At 35.3% G+C, this 20,928-nt stretch overlaps 1 protein-coding gene across 20 annotated transcripts in view; it reads right to left on the reverse strand.

The window, feature by feature from the left end:
* dtnbp1a (dystrobrevin binding protein 1a) overlaps positions 1-20,928 on the reverse strand; it is a 31,317-nt gene that overhangs the window by 4,401 nt on the left and 5,988 nt on the right. For 12 of the 20 annotated variants that reach the window (XR_012391381.1, XR_012391382.1, XR_012391379.1 and 9 more), the window contains 3 exon segments: positions 19,001-19,133; positions 18,015-18,037; positions 389-544 (listed from right to left, as the gene is read on the reverse strand). Coding sequence is in view for 12 of the 20 variants with exons in the window: in XM_073924744.1 (XP_073780845.1) it covers positions 389-544; positions 18,015-18,037; positions 19,001-19,133 (312 nt within the window). In the remaining 8 variants the exon portion in view is untranslated. 20 annotated transcript variants of the gene reach the window in all.

The raw sequence follows: 20,928 nt of genomic DNA on the forward strand, positions 1-20,928 counted from the left end.
CATACCTCATACATCAGGGCAGCATTCAGGAAAAAGAGCGGAAAGAAAAGCCCATCAGTTTACCATCGACATTCTCACAGAAGCTCCTTACTCTCCCATTTAACACAGTCTGATCAAATATTCATGTGGGAAAGACGCCGCCTTAAGCAGCACATCATATAGACTGACGCTCAAACTGATTTGCTGCTGTTTTATTATGAAAAAAAGACATTTTGAAGTCTAAAACATTGATCAGCATCATCCATGTTAAATCACTAAAATACAGGACGCTAAAGCAGATAATACATTATAAGTGAAAAGAGTTTTGGGGAGCATTATATCCAATGTCATCCAACTGAACAGGTACAGTATGTGTGTGAAAGTGGCTGTTCTCAAATGAGAAACTGACCTCTCCTGTCGGTGATCTGCAGGTATCCTGTGGAGAGGTACTGCTCCATGTCTTGCTGAAACGCCTCTTCAAAGTACTTCTGCCGCTCCTTTAGCTTGACCTGCTGCGCATGCTCCATCTCCAGCACTTTCTGGGCATGTTCTGCATCGAGCTCCGCTAAACACAGACATAAAACATCAAGTATGTTACTAAATGACAGAGGAAAAAAAAAAGAAAGAGAGAGAGAGAGAGAGAGAGAGAGAAAGAGAGAGAGAGATGGGGGATGGAAAGGGAAGTGGAGTGGATTAAACCCTCAGAGAGGCAATGCAGAAACATGCTTAAAGCAATTTAATATTGTCATTTTCATAACATATGACATAAAACAGTACATCGTGACCATGAGTAAAAAAAAGAACGTTGACCATTGTAATATCCTAAAGCCCAGCCCACACTGTGATTTTTTTTGATTAACTGATTCATGAATTTGAGTTGGTTCATGATCCTCATGTCACACTGTAAGATCTCAATAGTCATATTGTCAAACTGAGCATCAATCAAGATGCTGAAATACAGTTGCACACTAAAAAATAATTCAGCTGGAGTTTGACGTCATCCATCCGTGAGACATTCAATAACCCACATTTTGAAATGATAGCTCACAGCAAGCAATCTGTACTGTAGTGTTAATTTTGCTCTCAACATGCCTAAATAACAAAAGCATGAAAAAAAAAAAATCAGTTTTGACATCTCCATGCAGTGATTGATTGCATTATTAGATTTGGTGCTCGTCGTAGCATCTTAAAATAAAGCTAAATGAATAAATATATGAATAAATAAATAAATAAACACTGACAGAACAGCTCTCATTAAGCAGCTCTCAGTGAACATGTCAGACCAAAGATCAAAGACCACAGATTCTACCTACAGTAGGATTATAAGAATTTTTCAGGATTTCCCAAAGTTGTTATTTATAATATGAAATGATTTTGTTTGATATTTTACATTTATTTCAATATGTTAAATTAGACAGATGTTAAAAAGCCAATAAAACAACCACAGACAGCACGGTGGCCCAATTGTTAGCACTGTTCCTCACAGCAAGAAGGTCGCTGGTTTGGGTCCCGGACATGATGTCCCTTAGTGCTTTAGGTGAACTGAATAAGCTAAACTGTCCTTAGTGTATATGTGTGAATGAGTGTGTATGGATGTATCCCAATACTGGGTTGCAGCTGGAAGGACATCCGGTGCATAAAAGCATATGCTGGATAAGTTGGCAGTTCATTCCACTGTGGCGATCCCTGATAAATAAAGGGACTATCAAGGAAAATGTAAAATAACCACATACTGGCTCTGAAAGTTTATTGACATCGAGTAGTTAAGAGGCGTCATTTTGCCAGCGTTGCCAGTAGAGCCCAGTTCTTTGAAAACAGCAGAAACAAGTAAACAACATAAAAATATTCTGTCGGAGCATCATTTGAGCAGATTTTGCTTTCCGGTGAGCACCTGAGGTACACAAGTGAGTATATGGGTACATAAGCAGAATATTCACAGCATGTGAACAAGCTAGTCTATGGTGCGCTCTACTGCTCTTGTACTTTGGTCAGCTAAGAAAAAATTAATGAGTTTTATAGCGAAGCTCTTTACGTGTCTGGTTTGAAAGCTGCTCAGTGACTACAGTCTAAAGTGGAGTGAAACCAGCTTGCCCAGTTCTTGAGTTCTTTTCTCCAAAACAGATTTTGAACTGCCAGAAATTATTCCACTTGTGCCAACTGCACAGACCTACGCATGTTTGTGTCAAACTTTCATTAGGGACTTCACCTGTGCAGGCCCTTAACTATATGGTCCTCAAACATTGAAGTTGCATCATGCAGAATATACATTTTGCCAAAATATTTGTTGTTGTTTGATTGTGTTAGAATGTCATGGGATTTTAACCCTTTTTTGCACGATATGTACCATAGCCCATGTGGTAAATTCACTGCCTTTAATAGAAGCAATGTTTCAAAGAAAGAGATTGGCCAGGATGATTGTTGACCATATTGCCCTGCACTAAAATTTGCAGAATAGTGGCACCTTGTGATTTTTTTGAAAACAATATGGTATATGCAGAAAGACTTAAAAATTTTCAGTAACCTGGGTCAAACACTTCATGGTGAACTGTATGCCGTTACAAAATCGGTGCGGTCTGTTTTCTTTACAAATCAACAATTTTCACTGTCTGATTGATTTAGGATAAAAAGTGGCTCTCAGAATGTATAAAAAGCACTGCATTTAAACACATTTTCCTGCGCCATGTCTTTAAAATATGAACATTTAGCCTGCTGATCCTGACTGGCGCGTGCGTGTAAGCGGCTTTTCATCTCGTTTTACATATGAACAACTAAATGAATGCTGAAGTCTATTTAACTGATTGTATTTTAATTACATTACAACATCAATGCTGTAAAAGAATCATATAAAATTGAAAAAAGTCACACTGACTGTTTACTGGAAGTTTATTCGGTATGGAAAGAAACACTAGTTGTGCATATACCTATTATATAAATAACATTTATTTGTTATTGTTATTATTCATTTATTTGTTTTGTAACAATGTTAATTGTGATCATCTGAATGAATTAGTTTTTATTTTGATTTACATTTTTTATATATATATATATAAATATTTAGAAAAACAAATCTAAATATTGAGAAAATCGCCTTTAAAGTGGAACTAACTCATCTGTATTAGAACTATGCATTGTTAGGACTTAAGTTATGTGGTAAATCTACAAAATACCTTCACAGAAGATGATTTTTAATTAATATTCCAATCATTTTTGGCATACAAGAAAAATGTATAAAATGATTTTTAAAATGTATCGATGCCTATCCCTACAAATATACCAGTGCAATACATTTCATCAATCAAAATGATTAATTTTTCTATATATCACGACTAGTTTCAAATATAGAAATATAGCACATTTACATGCTTCTTGTTTAAAACCCAGCTGAACATTCACACACTTGAAAAACACTTTTGCAACATGTGCATGGTCTTAATACCAGTTGCTTCTATAAAACATGTTTAAATTGAAAGAAGGATCTCTGCATTGTGTAGCATCTGCACTTCCCACTAATCTGTAAAAATCTAACACACACACACACACCTCTGACACCTGAACTTCAAGATAACATTTTCCTACATGATTCTGCAGCCCAAAGAATCAGATCCTACACAATCATCTACCAGCCTGCTGTCTTACCACAGAACGTGATGTTCTTCTAGCCGAGTTGGCAGAGAATGAAGAAACGCTTCTTTTGTGTGAGCGGCACAAGAGTGGGTGCGCTTCATACGACTGCGAGTGACACGAGATGCGCAATGAAATTCTCTATCTTTCACAGGAAGTGCAGATTCTTCTCTGAAAAGCAGGAAGTCTGTCTGTGCTACTTGAATGTCAGGTTTTGTGGTGTTTGTGTTCTTAAATAGATATGCGTCAAACATCCTGTCAGAGTTAAACGAGCCACATCATATAATGCAACATTCAGAATGAACTCCCCAAAAAATGTGGGAAAAAACACATGCAATTACGCACATCTAGGAAAAACATTATGGACCATAATCCTCCTGTGTATTGTTTGAGGAATAAAAGTCCATTGACAAAGCTGTAAAGTTTAACTCTGTTATTAGGAAGTAAGTTTAACCACAGTCCTGTCACATACTTTTTTTTTTAAAAGATGTTGGTTGAGCATCGCTTAATAAATGCGCTGGGCGGACTGCAAGCACGCTCGCTAGGAAACTATTGTTGTCCATTTCAGCACAATATTAGCCTTGCAAAATCCGGTATGTAAATGAAGTTGATGCAAGCAGATTTAAAATGGACTGGATATGCATGCATTTCATCACGTTAGTTTAGCATTGATATCAGGTTGGCACACCGCTCTGGTGCCGCCTGTCAAATCTCTCACGCTTGTCAATTCCATATTTCACAGCAGGATTATTATTATCTGGCTCCTTTGCAGTAATAATACTACCTGTTTTAGGAGTAATCCCACTGCTTTGTTTTTATGCAAATTTAATGTTAATAGGATTGGATTGATAGTAGATGACAAGTAGATTTTATTTTACAGTGTAGATTTGAGTTTAAAGGCCAGGCACAGAAGAAGGTCACAGCAAGAAGGTCGCTGGTTCGAGCCTCGGCTGGGTCAGTTGGCATTTCTTTGTGGAGTTTGCATGTTCTCCCCGCGTTCGCTTGGGTTTCCACCAGGTGCTCCGGTTTCCCTACAAGTCCAAAGACATACTGTACTGTGTTTTCTGTATTCTGCTGTGGCGAACCCAGATTAAGAAAGGGACTAAGCAGACAAGAAAATGAATGAATGAATGAATGAAAAACTACTCTAAAAACCAACTAAAACTAACTGAATTTTAAAACAAAGGGCTCTATTTTGACGATCTAGGCGCAAAGTCCAATATGCAGGGCGCAAAAGCATTAAGGGCATGCCAGCATCAACTTTTGCTATTTTAAGGATGGAAAAATCAGCTTTGCGCTGTGGCGCATGGTCTAACAGGGCTGAGCTTATTCTCTTGATGAGTTATAGGTGTGTTTTGAGAATAAATCAATCAGAGTCTCATCTCCCATTCCCTTTTGGAGTCAGTTGCGTTGGTTATTTACATGATGGACTTTGTAAGTGGACAAACTGAACGCTGCACTAGCGAGAAAACAGTTAAACAGACCATCTGCAGCGCGAGAATGAGAGATGAGCCTTCTCATTCTTTACTTTCACTCTCTTTTGTGGATAAGGAAACCTGTTCTACACACAGACATTCATTAGCCTACATAATTAATTTTGTTTATTAAGCGCAAAGATTTGTTTCAAAACTATTTCAAAATTCAGTTCTAATTTCCAGCAAACAAATAACTGAACAATAATAACAAAGTGTCGTCAAAAAACTGAGTTATATCCAAACACGCATGCTGTGCCCCATATGGTCCAAAACCTGACAGGTGGACAAATCTAAACTTGTTTTTAATAAAACTAATATAAATATGCATATAATAAATGATACTACTAATAATAATAATAATAAACAAAAGCAAATTGTCATGAATAAACTGAAAAAGCCCCCCGAGATGAAGATGAAGGCAGTGGTTTTTATATTTATGTAGAAAATAATAATTTTTGTAATAACTTACTCCTTTAATTCTTTTTCATTTGTAAAGATAATTGTGTATTGCTGTACATCCTGTGAATAAAGCAATGTGTAAGTGAGGCGCACAACTAAGACGCTCTGCGCTGAACTTTAGACCTGCTCTCAGCTGGTCTATTAAACAGTCTATTTTAAATTCTCAAAATACCAACGCGCCATGAAATGCGACTTAACACACCTCCTTTTTTTAGACCAGAACGCCTATGGGTGCACATGAGCACAAATGCATTTGCTATTTAAACAGCATCGAAACATCAAAACAACACTTCCGGCAAGCTAAAACTAGCGAACAACATTTGCGTGGCGCCTTGCGCCACATTGCGGCGGGTGTATGATAATAAATAAATGTCCCAAAATGTCAAGATGAAATAAAAACTAATGAAAATTGCAAAACTATTCAAGCCTCGCTTCTGACAAACACTTGCAAAGCATACAAAAAAGCAGCATTTAGCACCATTACCATTACCATTAGCTCGTGCAAATGAGTCTGATAATCTAATAATCCATTTTTTTTTTACATATTCGAGAAATGTAACAAAATTAGTCAACCTCTTAGTGTTCCATCTTGGCTTGAATTGTTTACTTGCTACGTTACTTCAGTTTTTGTTCTTGTGCCCTGATTTGTTGCTGAATAACCAACCAACACACTCTCTTCAGCCGAAGGCTTGCTGTATCCAGACTTTAAATGTATATTCAAAAAACTTTTCCAGCTTTATTACCAACTTGTATGAAATTTAAGACCCCCAAAAGCTGTAATGCACATGCTCAATGCTGTGGATTTTTTTTTTCTACTGTCCCAGTCTGAGTTTTATGTGCCTTGTGAAAATTTTCTCTGGTCCCACCGCCAAAAAACAAAAAACAGTTATTTCTCAGCCCCATATTTTAAATATTTGTAAAAACTAGCCAATTATATGTATATACACACATTTTTATTAAACATAAGTGTTGTTGTTGTTTTTTTTTTTACTAATTGTTGTCATGCTGAATAAGAGCTGGAGTGATAATAGAATTGCCTAACACAGTGGTTCTCAAAGTGGGGGTCGGGACCCCCCGAGGGGTCGCGGGGCAATGAAAGGGGGTCGCCTGGTGATTTCCAAAAATCTTTTAGATTTTTTTTTTTTTAATTTTTATTAAACCATACGAATTAACATATTTTATCCATAACAATACTGAAAATATATTTTTATATAGTCGTTTATAGTTAACAATATACTATATAGTTACTATAGTAGCTTATAGTTACTAGTTCTATTGGATTGCGACCCCTGGGGTAATTACATTATATTAAAGGCAGCAATAGCATCAGATTCATTTTGATTTTATAACATCAGGTTATACTTTCTGGCACATTTAAAGCACTGACACAAATTTAATTGGTGTGTCTGCGTCATTGCATGCAAGGTTTCTGTATTTATAACCACCTCAGAGGATATTGGGGGTCGCGAGTCACTGGCATTGTTATTTTGGGGTCGCGGGCTGAAAAGTTTGAGAACCCCTGGCCTAACAGACAGAAATGCTGTGCTTTGTGTTTTAGAAGCACAACTTTTATAGGTTGCTTTTAATCTAATGATTGCTAACAGTTATTGGTACCATCAGAATGAAGATGGGTAACATGCGGGAGCAGGGGTCTCTTGAATGGGCAGGACATGCCAGATACCAGAGAACATTTAATTGGTTAGGAGATTGAATGAAAATCTGAAGAATGAGATGACGTTAAAAATAATTAATTAAAAAGTTGATTCATTTATTCAGTGACAAACTGCAAGCTTCGGATATTTATATCTTCTTAGTGCAAACTGTTTTAGAGCACACTAGCTTATAGCATCTAAAACTGTTTGTTTTGTTTATTTCACAGATACTTAAAGACATTTTATGCCCTCACGATCAACCTGTTTTAATACACTCTTCAATTTAACAATTTTTTTCCCAAAGAGAAGTAGTTTTAAGTGTCATCCAACATCAGTTTTTTAAATATTGGTTCAGGTGTGGACAAATCCCCTGGTAAAGATTTTTAAACTATTATTCTGACACCGGTAATGTTAGAAACCAAAAAAATACGCAACCCTATTCAGGCAGTCAATGCAGTTAATTTTTTTCAATTCAACAAATTTGAGATTAAGGTGAATATATGACAGCCCAAGAGCTGCAAGGGGGGCCTACGCCATCCAAACCAGTGCCATTATTATGAGTGAGAATCTAACAGAGCTTCATCCTCCATGAAAGATTTTCTGTCCACAAGAACTAAATCATGGATAAGACATGAAAGAACTAAATCTGCTGCAAAAAGCTGAGCCTCTCGTCACATTTTCCATTTTGTGTGTGTTTGTGTGTGTGACAGCTAATGATAGATGACGGCACAGGATGAGCCTCAGGCGCTCTGATCACACTTGTCACGTCCTCCTCACACGGTCTTCAGAAACCAGGGAAACGCGATATGAACATTTGTCAGGACCAACACACTGAACCACTGCTGCAACAACAATTTCATGATCCGATTGCTGTGGATACATCTTTTATTAAGAAAATGCATTAAAGAATCCATCTTGAATCTAATCAGTTGAGCATCTGGCTATGAATGGGGATGCAGGTTCAGCTCGTGGGTCAGACAGGCTAATGGCTCATTCTGATGAGCTGACCCGCCTCAAAACACAGTACAGAAGCCCAGAATCGAGACACATATAATTTCAGTCATCCACCTGATCACAGTTAATTAAGACTGGTGATAAGCTAGGCTGTGGATTGTGTGATTCTGCTTTTCCAAACTGCAGTATACCATGAAAATGGTTATCGTCCCATGCCTATTGTGTGATAAAATGTTCTTCCAGCTTTTTTTTCAAACCTGAATACTCAAGCAAAATCCCTCTTAGAAAAATACAGCAAACAGTGACAGTTACGAATCAGTTACAAATATTGAATTTACTGGTGAAAAGTTTATGGTAAGCAACTCTAGCTACAGTACAAGGTTTAGATGTGTGTGAAGGGCAGCCACAAATGTACAGAGCAGCTCTGGTTTCAGCAGTCTCTCAAGGACCAGTTGCTACCATAACCACCTCAAGATGTTCAGCTATTGCCACAAAGTCATGCAAAAAATATTACAGTAGCTTCACAAAAATTGCAAAACAGCTAGCTACTTAGTTTATATAACAAAGTGATCAATTATTGATAAAACATAAAATGCTGACGGATAAATGGTCCCATTTATTTGCTATTTTTATTAGTAAATATAAAAAAATTATAATATATTGTAACACATTCCTGTCAACACTACACCTTTTAACAGTACTCTACTGTATTTTACCATTTTTCCCACTATCAGCCCATTTAAGTATCTCCCCAGATTTGTAATCTTTCTATATAAAGTGGAAGTAACATCAAGACTAAGCACATCTCTTTTGTGATATAACTGCAAGAGCTGTTCAAGAGAACTATGCACCTTAAAAAGAATACAAAAATGACAACAATTCATTAAATCCATGCATCATTGCCCTAGCTATGCAACCTCTGAATCAGTCAATTCATGTAACCGATGACTTGATAAAGAAACTGTCGCAACTGACTATTGTACATATGAAGTAGAGTAAAAGTGGACAAATACACATAATAGTTTGTAAACATGTCCGTCTTGGCATGTTTTATTCTAAACATAACTAACTTTATCTTAATTGAGCATAAACCATTATGAAAGTAATCAAATGCTTTCATTTTAGATCTGTGCATTCTTAAAGTGTCAACTTTATCAAACACAACAAAAATTGGATTAAAATAAGAGATACATTTGCTGCTCTTCCCTAAACTATAGCAACTTAATTCAATATTATATTATATTATATTATATTGTATTGTATTATATTATATTGTTTTGTATTATATTATATTATATTATATTATATTGTATTATATTGTATTATATTATATTATATTATATTATATTATATTATATTATATTATATTATATTATATTATATTATATTTTATTGTATTGTTTTGTATTATATTATATTATATTATATTATATTGTATTGTTTTGTATTATATTATATTATATTATATTATATTATATTGAATTGTTTTGTTTTATATTATATTATATTATATTATATTATATTATATTATATTATATTATATTATATTATATTATTTTATATTATATTATATTATATTATATTATTCATTTTCGGCTTGGTCCCTTTATTAATCTGGGGTCGCCACAGCAAAATGAACTGCCAACTCATCCAGCATATGTTTTACGCAGCGAATGCTCTTCCAGCTGCAACCCATCTCTGGGAAACATCCATACACACTCATTCTCACTCATACACTATGGACAATTTAGCCTACCCAATACCCCTGTAGCGCATGTCTTTGGACTGTGGGGGAAAACCCAGAGAAAACCCACACGAACGAGAGGGAGAACTCCACACAGAAACGCCAACAGACACAGCCGAGGCTCGAATCAGCGACCTTCTTGCTGTGGTGACAGCACTTGCTACTGTGCCACCGCGTCGCCCTCTTTATTATCTTATCTTATCTTATCTTATCTTATATTTTCTTATTTTATATTATCTTATATTATCTTATTTTATATTATAATATGTTATATTATATTCTATTATATTCTATTATATTATATTATATTATATTATATTATATTATAGATATTTTTGTGCTAGCTACTTTGTTGGGAATTTTTATAGCAAAAACTATACTTAAATTAATAAATTAATAAAATTAAAATCACAAAAACAGATTTTAAAAAACTAAACAAACTATCTTTGTGTTTAATTACTTTCACCCAGTTATTAAAATAATATGCACATTTTTTTACAAAAAGCAGTAGTACTTGAATGTACTTGTACTCTTTCCGTTCCAATTTATGATAAAAGATCAAATAATATAATATATTTAGCAGTAGTTAGTATATTTAATAATAGCTTTACATGTTTCATGAATTGAAGTGATCCATTTATCAAAATGTAACCAACCAGCATGTGGGTCTGAAGGCGGAGTACAGTAAACAGCCAGTACTTTGGCTCTTTAACACCCTTGTATTTTGGAGATGCTCTTAACACCGCACAGCAGGAATAATATCCACAAGCTTAAAGTTAATAAGTTCAGTAACTTAAAATCTATCACAAGCACGTTAACAGAATGAAAGAACATTGATGCCTACTAAAGCCTTTCATGAAAGTATAATTCTGTGCAGTTCATTAGCTTGCAATATGATGGCTGGTAATGAAAAGGCAAACAGACACAAAAGCCACAGTAGGCATCCTAATCTGTGCTGAAATTCCATTACTAAAGCCTGCCAAACCCAAAGATGACAAACAATGACTGCAAACCACCAATTCAGACCCCTTGACACACCGCCAGAACTGTGAAACATCAGCAGATCAAATTAACCTTACAACCATCTACTTACAAAATTGAATTCAAATAATGATAAAAAAAGAGTGCCCGGAAACCTACAAGAATCTCTCATGCTGCTGCCCAGAGTTCCCGACGTGGACATTTTGTCTTTCTCCTTGAAGAGTGCAGATGAGCTGAAAGCAGGAGGGATAAGCCAGAGACTGCAGTCAAAGTGTTAAGAAGCAGCTAAACCAACATCTTCTATTCTGCTGCTACAGTATTCTGGTGAGCAGCTCCTCTATGAGCAGGAATGCTGAGACATCGCCTGCTCAGGGACACAGAGCTACAGATGCAGCTGGAGTGAGGAGGAACGCAGGGAACGTACCATTTATAAACCTGCTACAGGGGTGAGGGTCTGGAGAGTTGAACGATTTGCCTTGTGCTATGGGACTAATCCACAGTTGTTCTACTTTATAGGACACTCATCTATGCTTATAAATAACTACTCAATTTGGAAATTGGAAAACATAAATAATGTTGATATTAGTATGAAAAAAGATTAGTTTTGATGGAAGCCAAAAACATCTAAAACTGAAGCAAATTTACTTCAAAACTTCAGTCGAACTGTAAGGGTGTGATGGCCCTTGCGTTTGCTTTGATGAAAACCATCTCTGATGTGATTACTGTATTAGTCCAGATCCCCTGATTAAGTGTGAAACCTGCTATCTGAACTTTGGTGGAGACCAAACAAGCGGATGAAAACCATTTTAAAAAAGTGTTTTGCTCTGCTTCTAGAGCTGGTAGTTGATTCCACTTCTGAGGCATTGAGAATCGAGAATTGATTCAGAATATATTACATAAAAGGAATCGACTCCTTTTTTATTTTAAAACATCTGCTGTGTAATACATGTGCTGGATAAGTTGGTAGTTCATTCTGCTGTGGCGATCGCTGATTAATAAAGGTACTAGGCCGAATAGAAAATAAATAAAATATTAATTTGACTCTTTTGCTAATAACAGTTAGTAGAGATTAGCTATGATCATATACAGATTCGGATGGTTCACTTTAATGAAATAGTAGGCCTGTCACAATAACCAATATATCGACTTACTGCACAGCACATGGACATGACTTCAACCATATATAAAAAAACAATTCTAGCAACACTATAGTATTTACTATAAATTACTATAGTATATTTTCATGTGGGTACCTGACAACTAAAAATAGATCTGGCAGCAGATATCGCAACCTCGGTTACTTTTTTAACATTAATTATTATTTATTTGTTTAGGATATATATTTCCACATTCTGATTCCAATGGCCAATTATACATTTTTTAAAATGACTATAATTAAATTAAATATTCTTAAAAATAAAATAGTAGGTGTTTTTTGGAAGAATGCTTGCATTGAGATGCTATTACAATGTCACTCTGTATAATATAATGAGTTGCATAAACTGGTCATAAAATGACAATAATATCATTTATCGCTATATATTTTGGTGCAATTTATAGTACAACAAAAAATATATATCGTGACAAGCCTATAAATCTGTGGTTCAATTATACCATCACATAGCTTTTGACAGCTGAATCTAAATATGCAATAACGATAATGATAACCGATATACAAATAATATTCAATGTAGTTGTGTGGCGACTATTACCTTTAAATTCTTAAGGTTAATGGTTTAAGTATTTAACTTAATTTCTGTATTAAACACACACAAGGGATTGATACACAAATGGTGTATGTTACAAACTGCACACTCTTACTTTCAGTGTTGTAATACATTATTTCAGCATAGTTTTTACTTGACAGTTGTGCACTTGCATTAAGATACAATGAGTGGTACAGATGAAATACACGTTATGTGCTGGATTAATCCTGCTTTTTAGCTTTTTTTTTTTACTTTCAGTGGGGTTTGAAATATGAATAATTGAAAAGAAATTGTAACAACAGAGAGGAATCGAATCCAGAACTAGTAATTTCGATCAATTCCAATAAACCTTTGAATCAAACAGCCCTACCTTATAGTTCATGTGAAATATGAATGCAATACAGACCAAAGAATGCAACCATAAAAGGACAGAATGCTAAAGCAAACCAAGCCTTTCTTGTCATTGTTGCAATGTCAGTAATACTTCTGCATGCAGCATATCATGAAGGAGAAAATCCTGGTGCTTTCGCATATTTTATAAGCACTTCACATGTTCTGAGCTGATGAAAATACTATTACACATATACACATTCAACAAACAGGCTCAGTACACAGTGCTGTTTTGGATGTTTGAGTAGTCCAAGGGCAAAACACTTTCACACAAGAGCAAATTTGTTGCTAGATGGCACATATTCACAACAAAACAACGTATTTTAACAAGGGCTCCATGCTATATTGAAAAATGATCATTATTACAACGATAGTACATGCAATATCCATATCAAAGGGAACTAAAATAAATTACATGCTGTATAGAGGAATTACCAACCTAGGTCACACATGATGTCACACGGGCTCCTGGTTGCAAAAAAAGACCGATTGCAATAGCAAACATGTTGTGTTGTGCAGTAGGATGCCAAATCTAGAAAACTTAACTTTTAATGTACACCGCATTGGTTTTAACGCCAACCGCAGACGTCTTTGGCTAAAAGGGAGCTAAATGAAGTGACGACCTAATTAAAAATGCTGGACTCATATCAGGTAAGTTCACGCTATGCTGAATCATACACATTACTCATTTTTGATTGCACCAGCGGTTTCAGCAAAAACAGTTTAATATGGTTAATTAAACTGCGGACACTGAATGCTAAGAATGAAATGTAAAAATGTATATTCACATACCCTGCCATACAGGTGCAGTTCTCTGTCAGATTGCAGTTGTTTTGCTTGTTGATGATTACCCAGGCATTGTATTGCTCCGTATTCTTTCCTTGTCTTTGGCTAGGCAGAAAGTTTTTAGCACTATATAGTTTTGAATCTGGTAATCATGGATCATTATTTCTTGCTCAGGACCACACAGAACACAAAATTGTAGGCATCCAAAGACTTGTAGGCCTTTACCTTCTTTCTTGTAATTTCACTTGGAGTTTCAATGAGATAGTTGTATATTTGGGGCTGTACGCTTGGCTATTTTGTCTTAGGGAGGGTGCTATCACAAATGGACCTGTCAGATGAACGCCGCTCACTTTAATGTTAATTTTTGCAGAATAACTTATATAAGCTGTTATAATACTAGAAAAAAAAAATTAAAAAAAAAAAAATATATATATATATATATATATATATATATATATATATATATATATATATATATATATATATATATATATATATACATACATACATACATACATATATAATATGTAATCAATATAACTTATTTCTAAGACAACAACAAACTCTACCTCATCGGATGTCATTCCCTTGCTGTAAATGCTAGCACTCTCAGTTTTTTTTCTGCACACATCCTGAATGTTTACAAACCGGTAATTTGTCTACATAGATTGTCTATCCAAATCTGACCGATCAGATGGGGCCTTTACTATTTTCATCTCTGCCTCTCCAGTAGGTGCTGTTAGCTGAACTCAGAGCTGAATATAAAAACTAATGCTGAGAGAGGAAAATGACAACAGTCAGTAAGAATTAATTTTAGCATAATCATTCATGTTTTTTTAATTCCTAATAATATAGTGCTTTGCAAATTAGTTATATTGTAAGAAAGATTTTTATCGCAACACTCGACAGCAAAATGGCATGTCGCATATTTTGGCTGTATCATGCAGCACTAATAAATCATGTGGAATCACGGGTGTTGTCATCTTCATTACATCATATGGGGCAGAAATCATATTCATGTATGAATTTAAGTATTTAAAACTTATTATCACAGTAATATAAAGAAGAGTTAAGCTGAAAGTCATCTAAAACAGTAGCAACACAGCATGCAAGCAGCAAAACTTTTGTTATGCCACAGTCAACTGCTTACGGTACTTCTTGTCAGGATTAGGTGAAGAAGAAGCAGCGCTGTTTTATCATACTCAATTTAGGGTTCTGTTATAATGCTACTCTGTGCTGTTTAATAAAAAAAACACAGCATATTAAAGCATCTTTGCTGCTTTCCTGTTTTATATAAAGCTGAACCGGAAATTGATTATGCATAATGTCAGTAGCATTGCCAGAGAGGACACGCTCTTTCTTACTAGTTAACATTGCTTATTTCTCTGGATTATTTCTCAAAGCATTTGGAATAATGCAAGTGCATAAGTGCCTTTAAAAAAGACAACTTCCTCTTTTTCAGTCTGGAAAAAAACAAACCATGAGAACCAAACCAAACGTACATCCAAGTGGCATTTTACACTGCATATACTATTTACAAAACCACAGCTTCCTTTCTCACAGATGAGAAAAAATGAATTAATGAAAACACAAATAATTATTTCAAAATCAAAATAAATAAATAAATAATCAAGTATGAAGTCTTGAAGCAAGCTGCCCACACAAAAGACAAGCCAATCTCAAGCAACACCACCTACGTACCAAAGGAAGTGTTATAAACAGTCTTTACCACTTTTGCAAAGACAGAGACACTAGAAGGGTATAATATAAAGAATAAAAAAAGAATGTTATTATCCTTATTCGTAACATTTCCTTTTATATCAATTATAAAATAACCTTTTACCTCTATGACCTGAATTTTCTCTAGAAATAAAAAAAAGAGCACGGATATGTGAACAAATGATGCACATCGGCCTAAAGGCAATTTCTGTTAGAACAACATCTCTGACTGATATATGGTGATGAAAGTGAATGTTATTTTCACTGGAAGGTAATATGAACAGATGGAGAAGGCAGCCTCCCTCGGAGGTCAGTGTGGAATTAATGACATCATGAGACCAAATAAAGACAGCAGTGTCCACTCACTAGATCACTTTTCTATACCTCAGGTTAATTAGTGTCGCCTGGGTAATCACTACGGTTCTTCTCATTGTTGTGCACTAAATGAGCTTTGCGATGTAAATAAAACAATACAATAATACACAGAAAAACCTAATCTAGGAATCAAAAAAGTATATCATTGTGAAACTGATATTTTCATCAAAGATTTACTTAATACTAGCAATTTTCATGTTTGTTTAGCTTTTTATAATGAACCTATTCTTGTACTTTCATTATAACATGATTTAAACTAGCGTCAAAATGTGTTTCATTAATTAACCATTTGTTTAGTTTAGTAAAAATCACAACAACGTATATAAGGAGTGAAATAGAAACAAAAACAGTAGTAAAATGAAATAGGAAAAGTGAAATACAATGTTTGTGTGTAAAGGTTCACGAAACCCTCGAGTACATTTTTGAGACTTTAACAGATATGTGTGTGTTGAGCATCAGTTAAGACATTGTTAGCACCTGTTAGCTTTAATTGAGGGAAAAACTGGGTAATTTTGAGCTTTGGTCAGCTAATTTAAGCTTCCAATTTTAAAATGATTTTTGGGGCGGGAACAAAATCTGCAACGTAGCGCAGAATTGCAAGTGCAAAAATGACACGTTGGTTTCTCACTATTATTAATAGCGGAGTTTTCTTATGCTATGAGAAGAGCTGCTTCTTAATTATTCAAGAGAGCACGTGCTTTCAGAAGGTAAGGCAGACCTGCCAAGCTGTGAGATATGGACCCACGGCACACAGTATTTAACTGTTCATGAAGGCTCGTATGTGTTTGTTTCCATGATCCATGTGGTTTGCATGTTTTCCCGGCATGCTGTCAGGGCTTATACAGCAAAGCTGTTTGTGTGCAGCAAGCATTTTTGTCGAGAGAGCAGTACAAGAATTGGAGAATGGTGGACGTTGTTCATTCACATTTAGACATATCGCCGTGCTGCTGTGATTGCCTAAATCCTTTAGATTACCAACAGGGCTAATGGTTAAAATAATACAATGAATGGTTAAAGTCTGCATTCAGACCCGGATATTGAGGAAAAAGTCCTCATTTATAGTGTTTAAATGAATACGATTATCTTTATAATGATATAAATTGTGGTTATCTGTATATGAAATTACCAATAACAAAGGTAGTAGGGCATTAAATTACTGTTTATTTCTTTGCATTTTAACTTTGTAAACTATAAAATCATGGGTCTCCTCATGGTTTGTGTCTCATTTTGTGAGCCGAATGACAACAGTTGTTTGCTTCCCTCCTTCTCTCCTGCTAGCCGCACCCACTCCTGCCCTTTGCTTGCAGAGCTCCACGCCCATTATGATGCATATTTTAAAAAAATTCTGAGGCAGACCTGAACCAAAAGTGGGGGGTGTCATGAACCTTTAAATGTGTTTATCTTAACAAAAAGCTATGTCGTGTTCGCTAGCCTCGCGCATCACACACCTGCCAGTCAGTCAGTCAGTCATTCAGTCAGTCAGTCAGTATGTCACCTTGAAAGGTTAAACTAATAACGCACAGCACAACTAAGATTACAGAAAAGTTTGTATTGTGATAATTTACTTACTTTTAAAAACGTTTTGGTGAGATAATAACCCACTATTTTAAAAAACAACGAATTAATGCTTTGAATGAGAAGCTGTAATGTAGCCGTGGCAAGATGAATTTTGGTGTGGCGCCCCTCCATGGAATAAAAAATGAATAAATAATAAACTAGTTCCATTTGAGTGCATTGTGTATGACATCGCATCGCTGAGTGATGCAGTCTCAGCATCATAAAGGCTGCATCCAGACACTATTGATTTTCTCTTGAATCGATTCTGCATCCAATTCCTTACAAATACTACTTGAACCCAAAATAATCGTTAATAAAATGAAAAAAGATTTAAGAAAATTACAAGACTGTTCATTGAGTTGTGTTACATTAATCTCTTGACATAAAAGCTAAATTAAATGACACACAAGCACTTCATAAGCATTTAAATGTAAAGTTAAAAATTTGCCTAGAGCGCCATTAACATTACCCGACGTTACCCAAGATTTGTGCGTTACATGATGTTACATGTTCTGCTGTTAAAAGCAAATCTCAGAATTGATTCAAAATCTATTTCTCAAACTATTTTACATCACAGCTCCAAATAAAAAATAATAATTTACGTATATATTCTTACCTTTGCAGGACTCAAGTTCTTTCCTATTAAAAAAACATAAATGAAAGACATATTAATACATGGTCAACAACAATCTGACCAGATATCACATCAATTCTGCCTGGTTTAAAAACCAACATAGATTCCCGAGATAAAGAGGCTGCTGCGTTTCTTTGGCGCTGACAACTTTTGCATCTGTGTGTTTGTACTAATGAATACCCACACGCTAAAGGAGAAGGCCACTGAGAGCTGAGCCCAGCTGCTTTCCAAGTCACTGGGCAAACCAGAGATGTATGATTCTGCTGCAGGCTCAAACAGAAAGCGCATACAGCATCAAAAGGACCACAGATGCCTTTATGATTACACAAAACACATACGTGCCTCCCTTCAGCTTATATGTTGGCTGTGCTTTTCACAGAGTCAAGGACATTCGGGTATTTACCTTGAATGTGCATGTGGTTATTCTGTGCAGATCTGCAAAACACACTGTGCGCAGTTTCATTGTAATGATGAACAATCTAAACAGCAGGTGTTATATTGCTTGTTTCACAGACTCTTATTGGATACTGGTGCTCTAATATGTTCTCAACATTACCAGAGTGATAAATAGTGTAGTAACTGCAAGCTTTGGCCTGTTCTTTCATTAAGTTAAAGGGGAAACTCTTGATGGAAGGATCCTTCATGTTCTGCAGTTATTGTGAAGTGATCAAACTACCATGAAACGAAGCGAGTGGTGCATGTTCTGATCACAGCATGCCTTCAGAAGAGTCATCTCTGAATGAGCAAACACTCAAGGGGAATTGCCTGCCATGATTCGGGTCTTTGATTCTATGATAACAAAGCATTTATGCTGTGGTAGCTTGTGCCACCTAAATCCTATTCTGCCTTTCTTACAGATCACTCCCATAAAGGGTTTCTGACATACACAGGGCTGTTCATAAGACAGGAAACGGGATGAAAGAGAACAAACTTTGGCTAAAATACATTTATAAATATATCTGATTTACCTTTTCTTTTTCTTATAGTTCTCCAGCTGCAGTATCTGAAATTGCTTAAAGCGCTGATGTTCACACTGAGCACACAAATCCTCCAGATATACAAGACGACTCTCCATCTCCTCAAAGTCAGCTTCCAGATGAGCTGTGAGAAAATGGAAAGAGTAAAGAGGTTTATAACGTCTTAAAGAAAATTATATGTAAAGTATAAAATAACGCTAAAGCCTTCATGAATTTGTCTATCTTGTCAAATTGGGTCACTATAAGTGAATCATTTCTCCAGTGCTGATTTACAATGTAAGTTATGGTGGCATTTTGTCAGTTCCAATTAGGAAAATGCACTTCATCCGTATGAAATGAGCTCAAATGGGTAAATAGTGCATGAAAATCGACATATAACCACAATGTTTTGTTTATGTGTAAGCAGCAGAGATGTAGCACTACATAAAGCTTTATAACGCCACCATGTGGCAAAAATAAAAAGTGCATTTGGTTTTGAGGTGAAATTTTGGGAGAAGATAAGCATGGACAGTGGTGTAAAGTAGCAAATCACAAATACTCAAACTACTGTATTTGAGTAGTTTTTCTCAGGAATTGTAATTTACTAAATAGTTTTTTTAATAACTGTGGACTTTTACTATCCCTTGAGGACATTTTTAGTGCTGTACCACATCAAAAATACATTGTCCTTAGACGCTGGCTAGACATTAAATTTTAGTCACCTGACAACACAATCTAAATCTAACCCAATATTAACATCTTGTGACATTGTGTGCCTGCTGGACAATAACTAAATGCACTACAGAATGTTTTGTTTACACACATCTCAGCTTTTAACAGCGTAATACTCACTACTCTTGAGTACTTTTGACATGTCTACTTTTTACTCATACTTTGAGTAATATTTACAACAGATACTTTAACTCTACTTGCACTACATCTTTAGGCAAGTAATGGTACATTTTCTTGAGTCTGACTGAGCTATCAACTTATCAAAAACCTGCTGTTAGAAACCTTGGGTTTCATTTCGATGGTGATCTGAAATTTAACAAACAAGTAAATTCAGTTGTTAAATCAAGTTTTACCATCTACGACTTGTGGCAAAAGTGAAGTCATTTCTCTTTTTTAATGACCTTGAGAAGGTGATCCATGCTTTTATTTTGGGAAGACTGGACTATTGCAATTCTCTATATGTGGGTATTAGTCAAAATGCCCTGAATATATTGCAATTAGTACAAAATGCAGCTGTGAGACTTCTGACAGGAACATTAAGTATGAGCACATATCCCCAGTTTTTTCCTCTCTGGGCTGGCTGCATGTTAGGTCACGGATTGATTTTAAACTTATCATTTTTAATTTTTATTTTTAAATCTTTAAATGATCTGTCACCACCTTACTTATCGAACCTCCTACATGTGTATAATCCTGATAGGACACTAAGGTCTCCTGATCAGTTTATTCTTTCTGCACCAAGGTCCCGATGTAAGCGAAGTGGGGATCGGGCTTTTGATGTTATCTCACCAAAACTCTGAAACGGGCTTTCACCCCACATCAGATATGCTCCAACTCTATCTGTTTTTAAAAAGCGTTTGAAACTCCATCTTTGTTCTTTAAAATTTGAGCCTTTTTAATGTTGAGGGGTTTACCTCATGTTTTAATTGTAATGTATGTGATGTAGGTTTTATTTTAATTTAGTATTGATAGTGTTCAGCACTTTGGGCAACGTTGTGTTGTAAAAAATGTGCTATATAAATAAACTAATTAACTAACTACTTTTCAGTACTCTTTCCACCACTGAGCATATATAATACAAGACTTCATTGTACACATGTAATTGAATTTTAAATACCAAATTTATGTGAATAGGATTCAATTTAACACTTAAAAGATGACTGCTTGCATTTTTTTATAACTCAAGCTAAACTTTAAATGTTTGTTTT

Source organism: Danio rerio, chromosome 16, assembly GCF_049306965.1.
Source record: "Danio rerio strain Tuebingen ecotype United States chromosome 16, GRCz12tu, whole genome shotgun sequence".
Classification (NCBI taxonomy): Eukaryota; Metazoa; Chordata; class Actinopteri; order Cypriniformes; family Danionidae; genus Danio; species Danio rerio.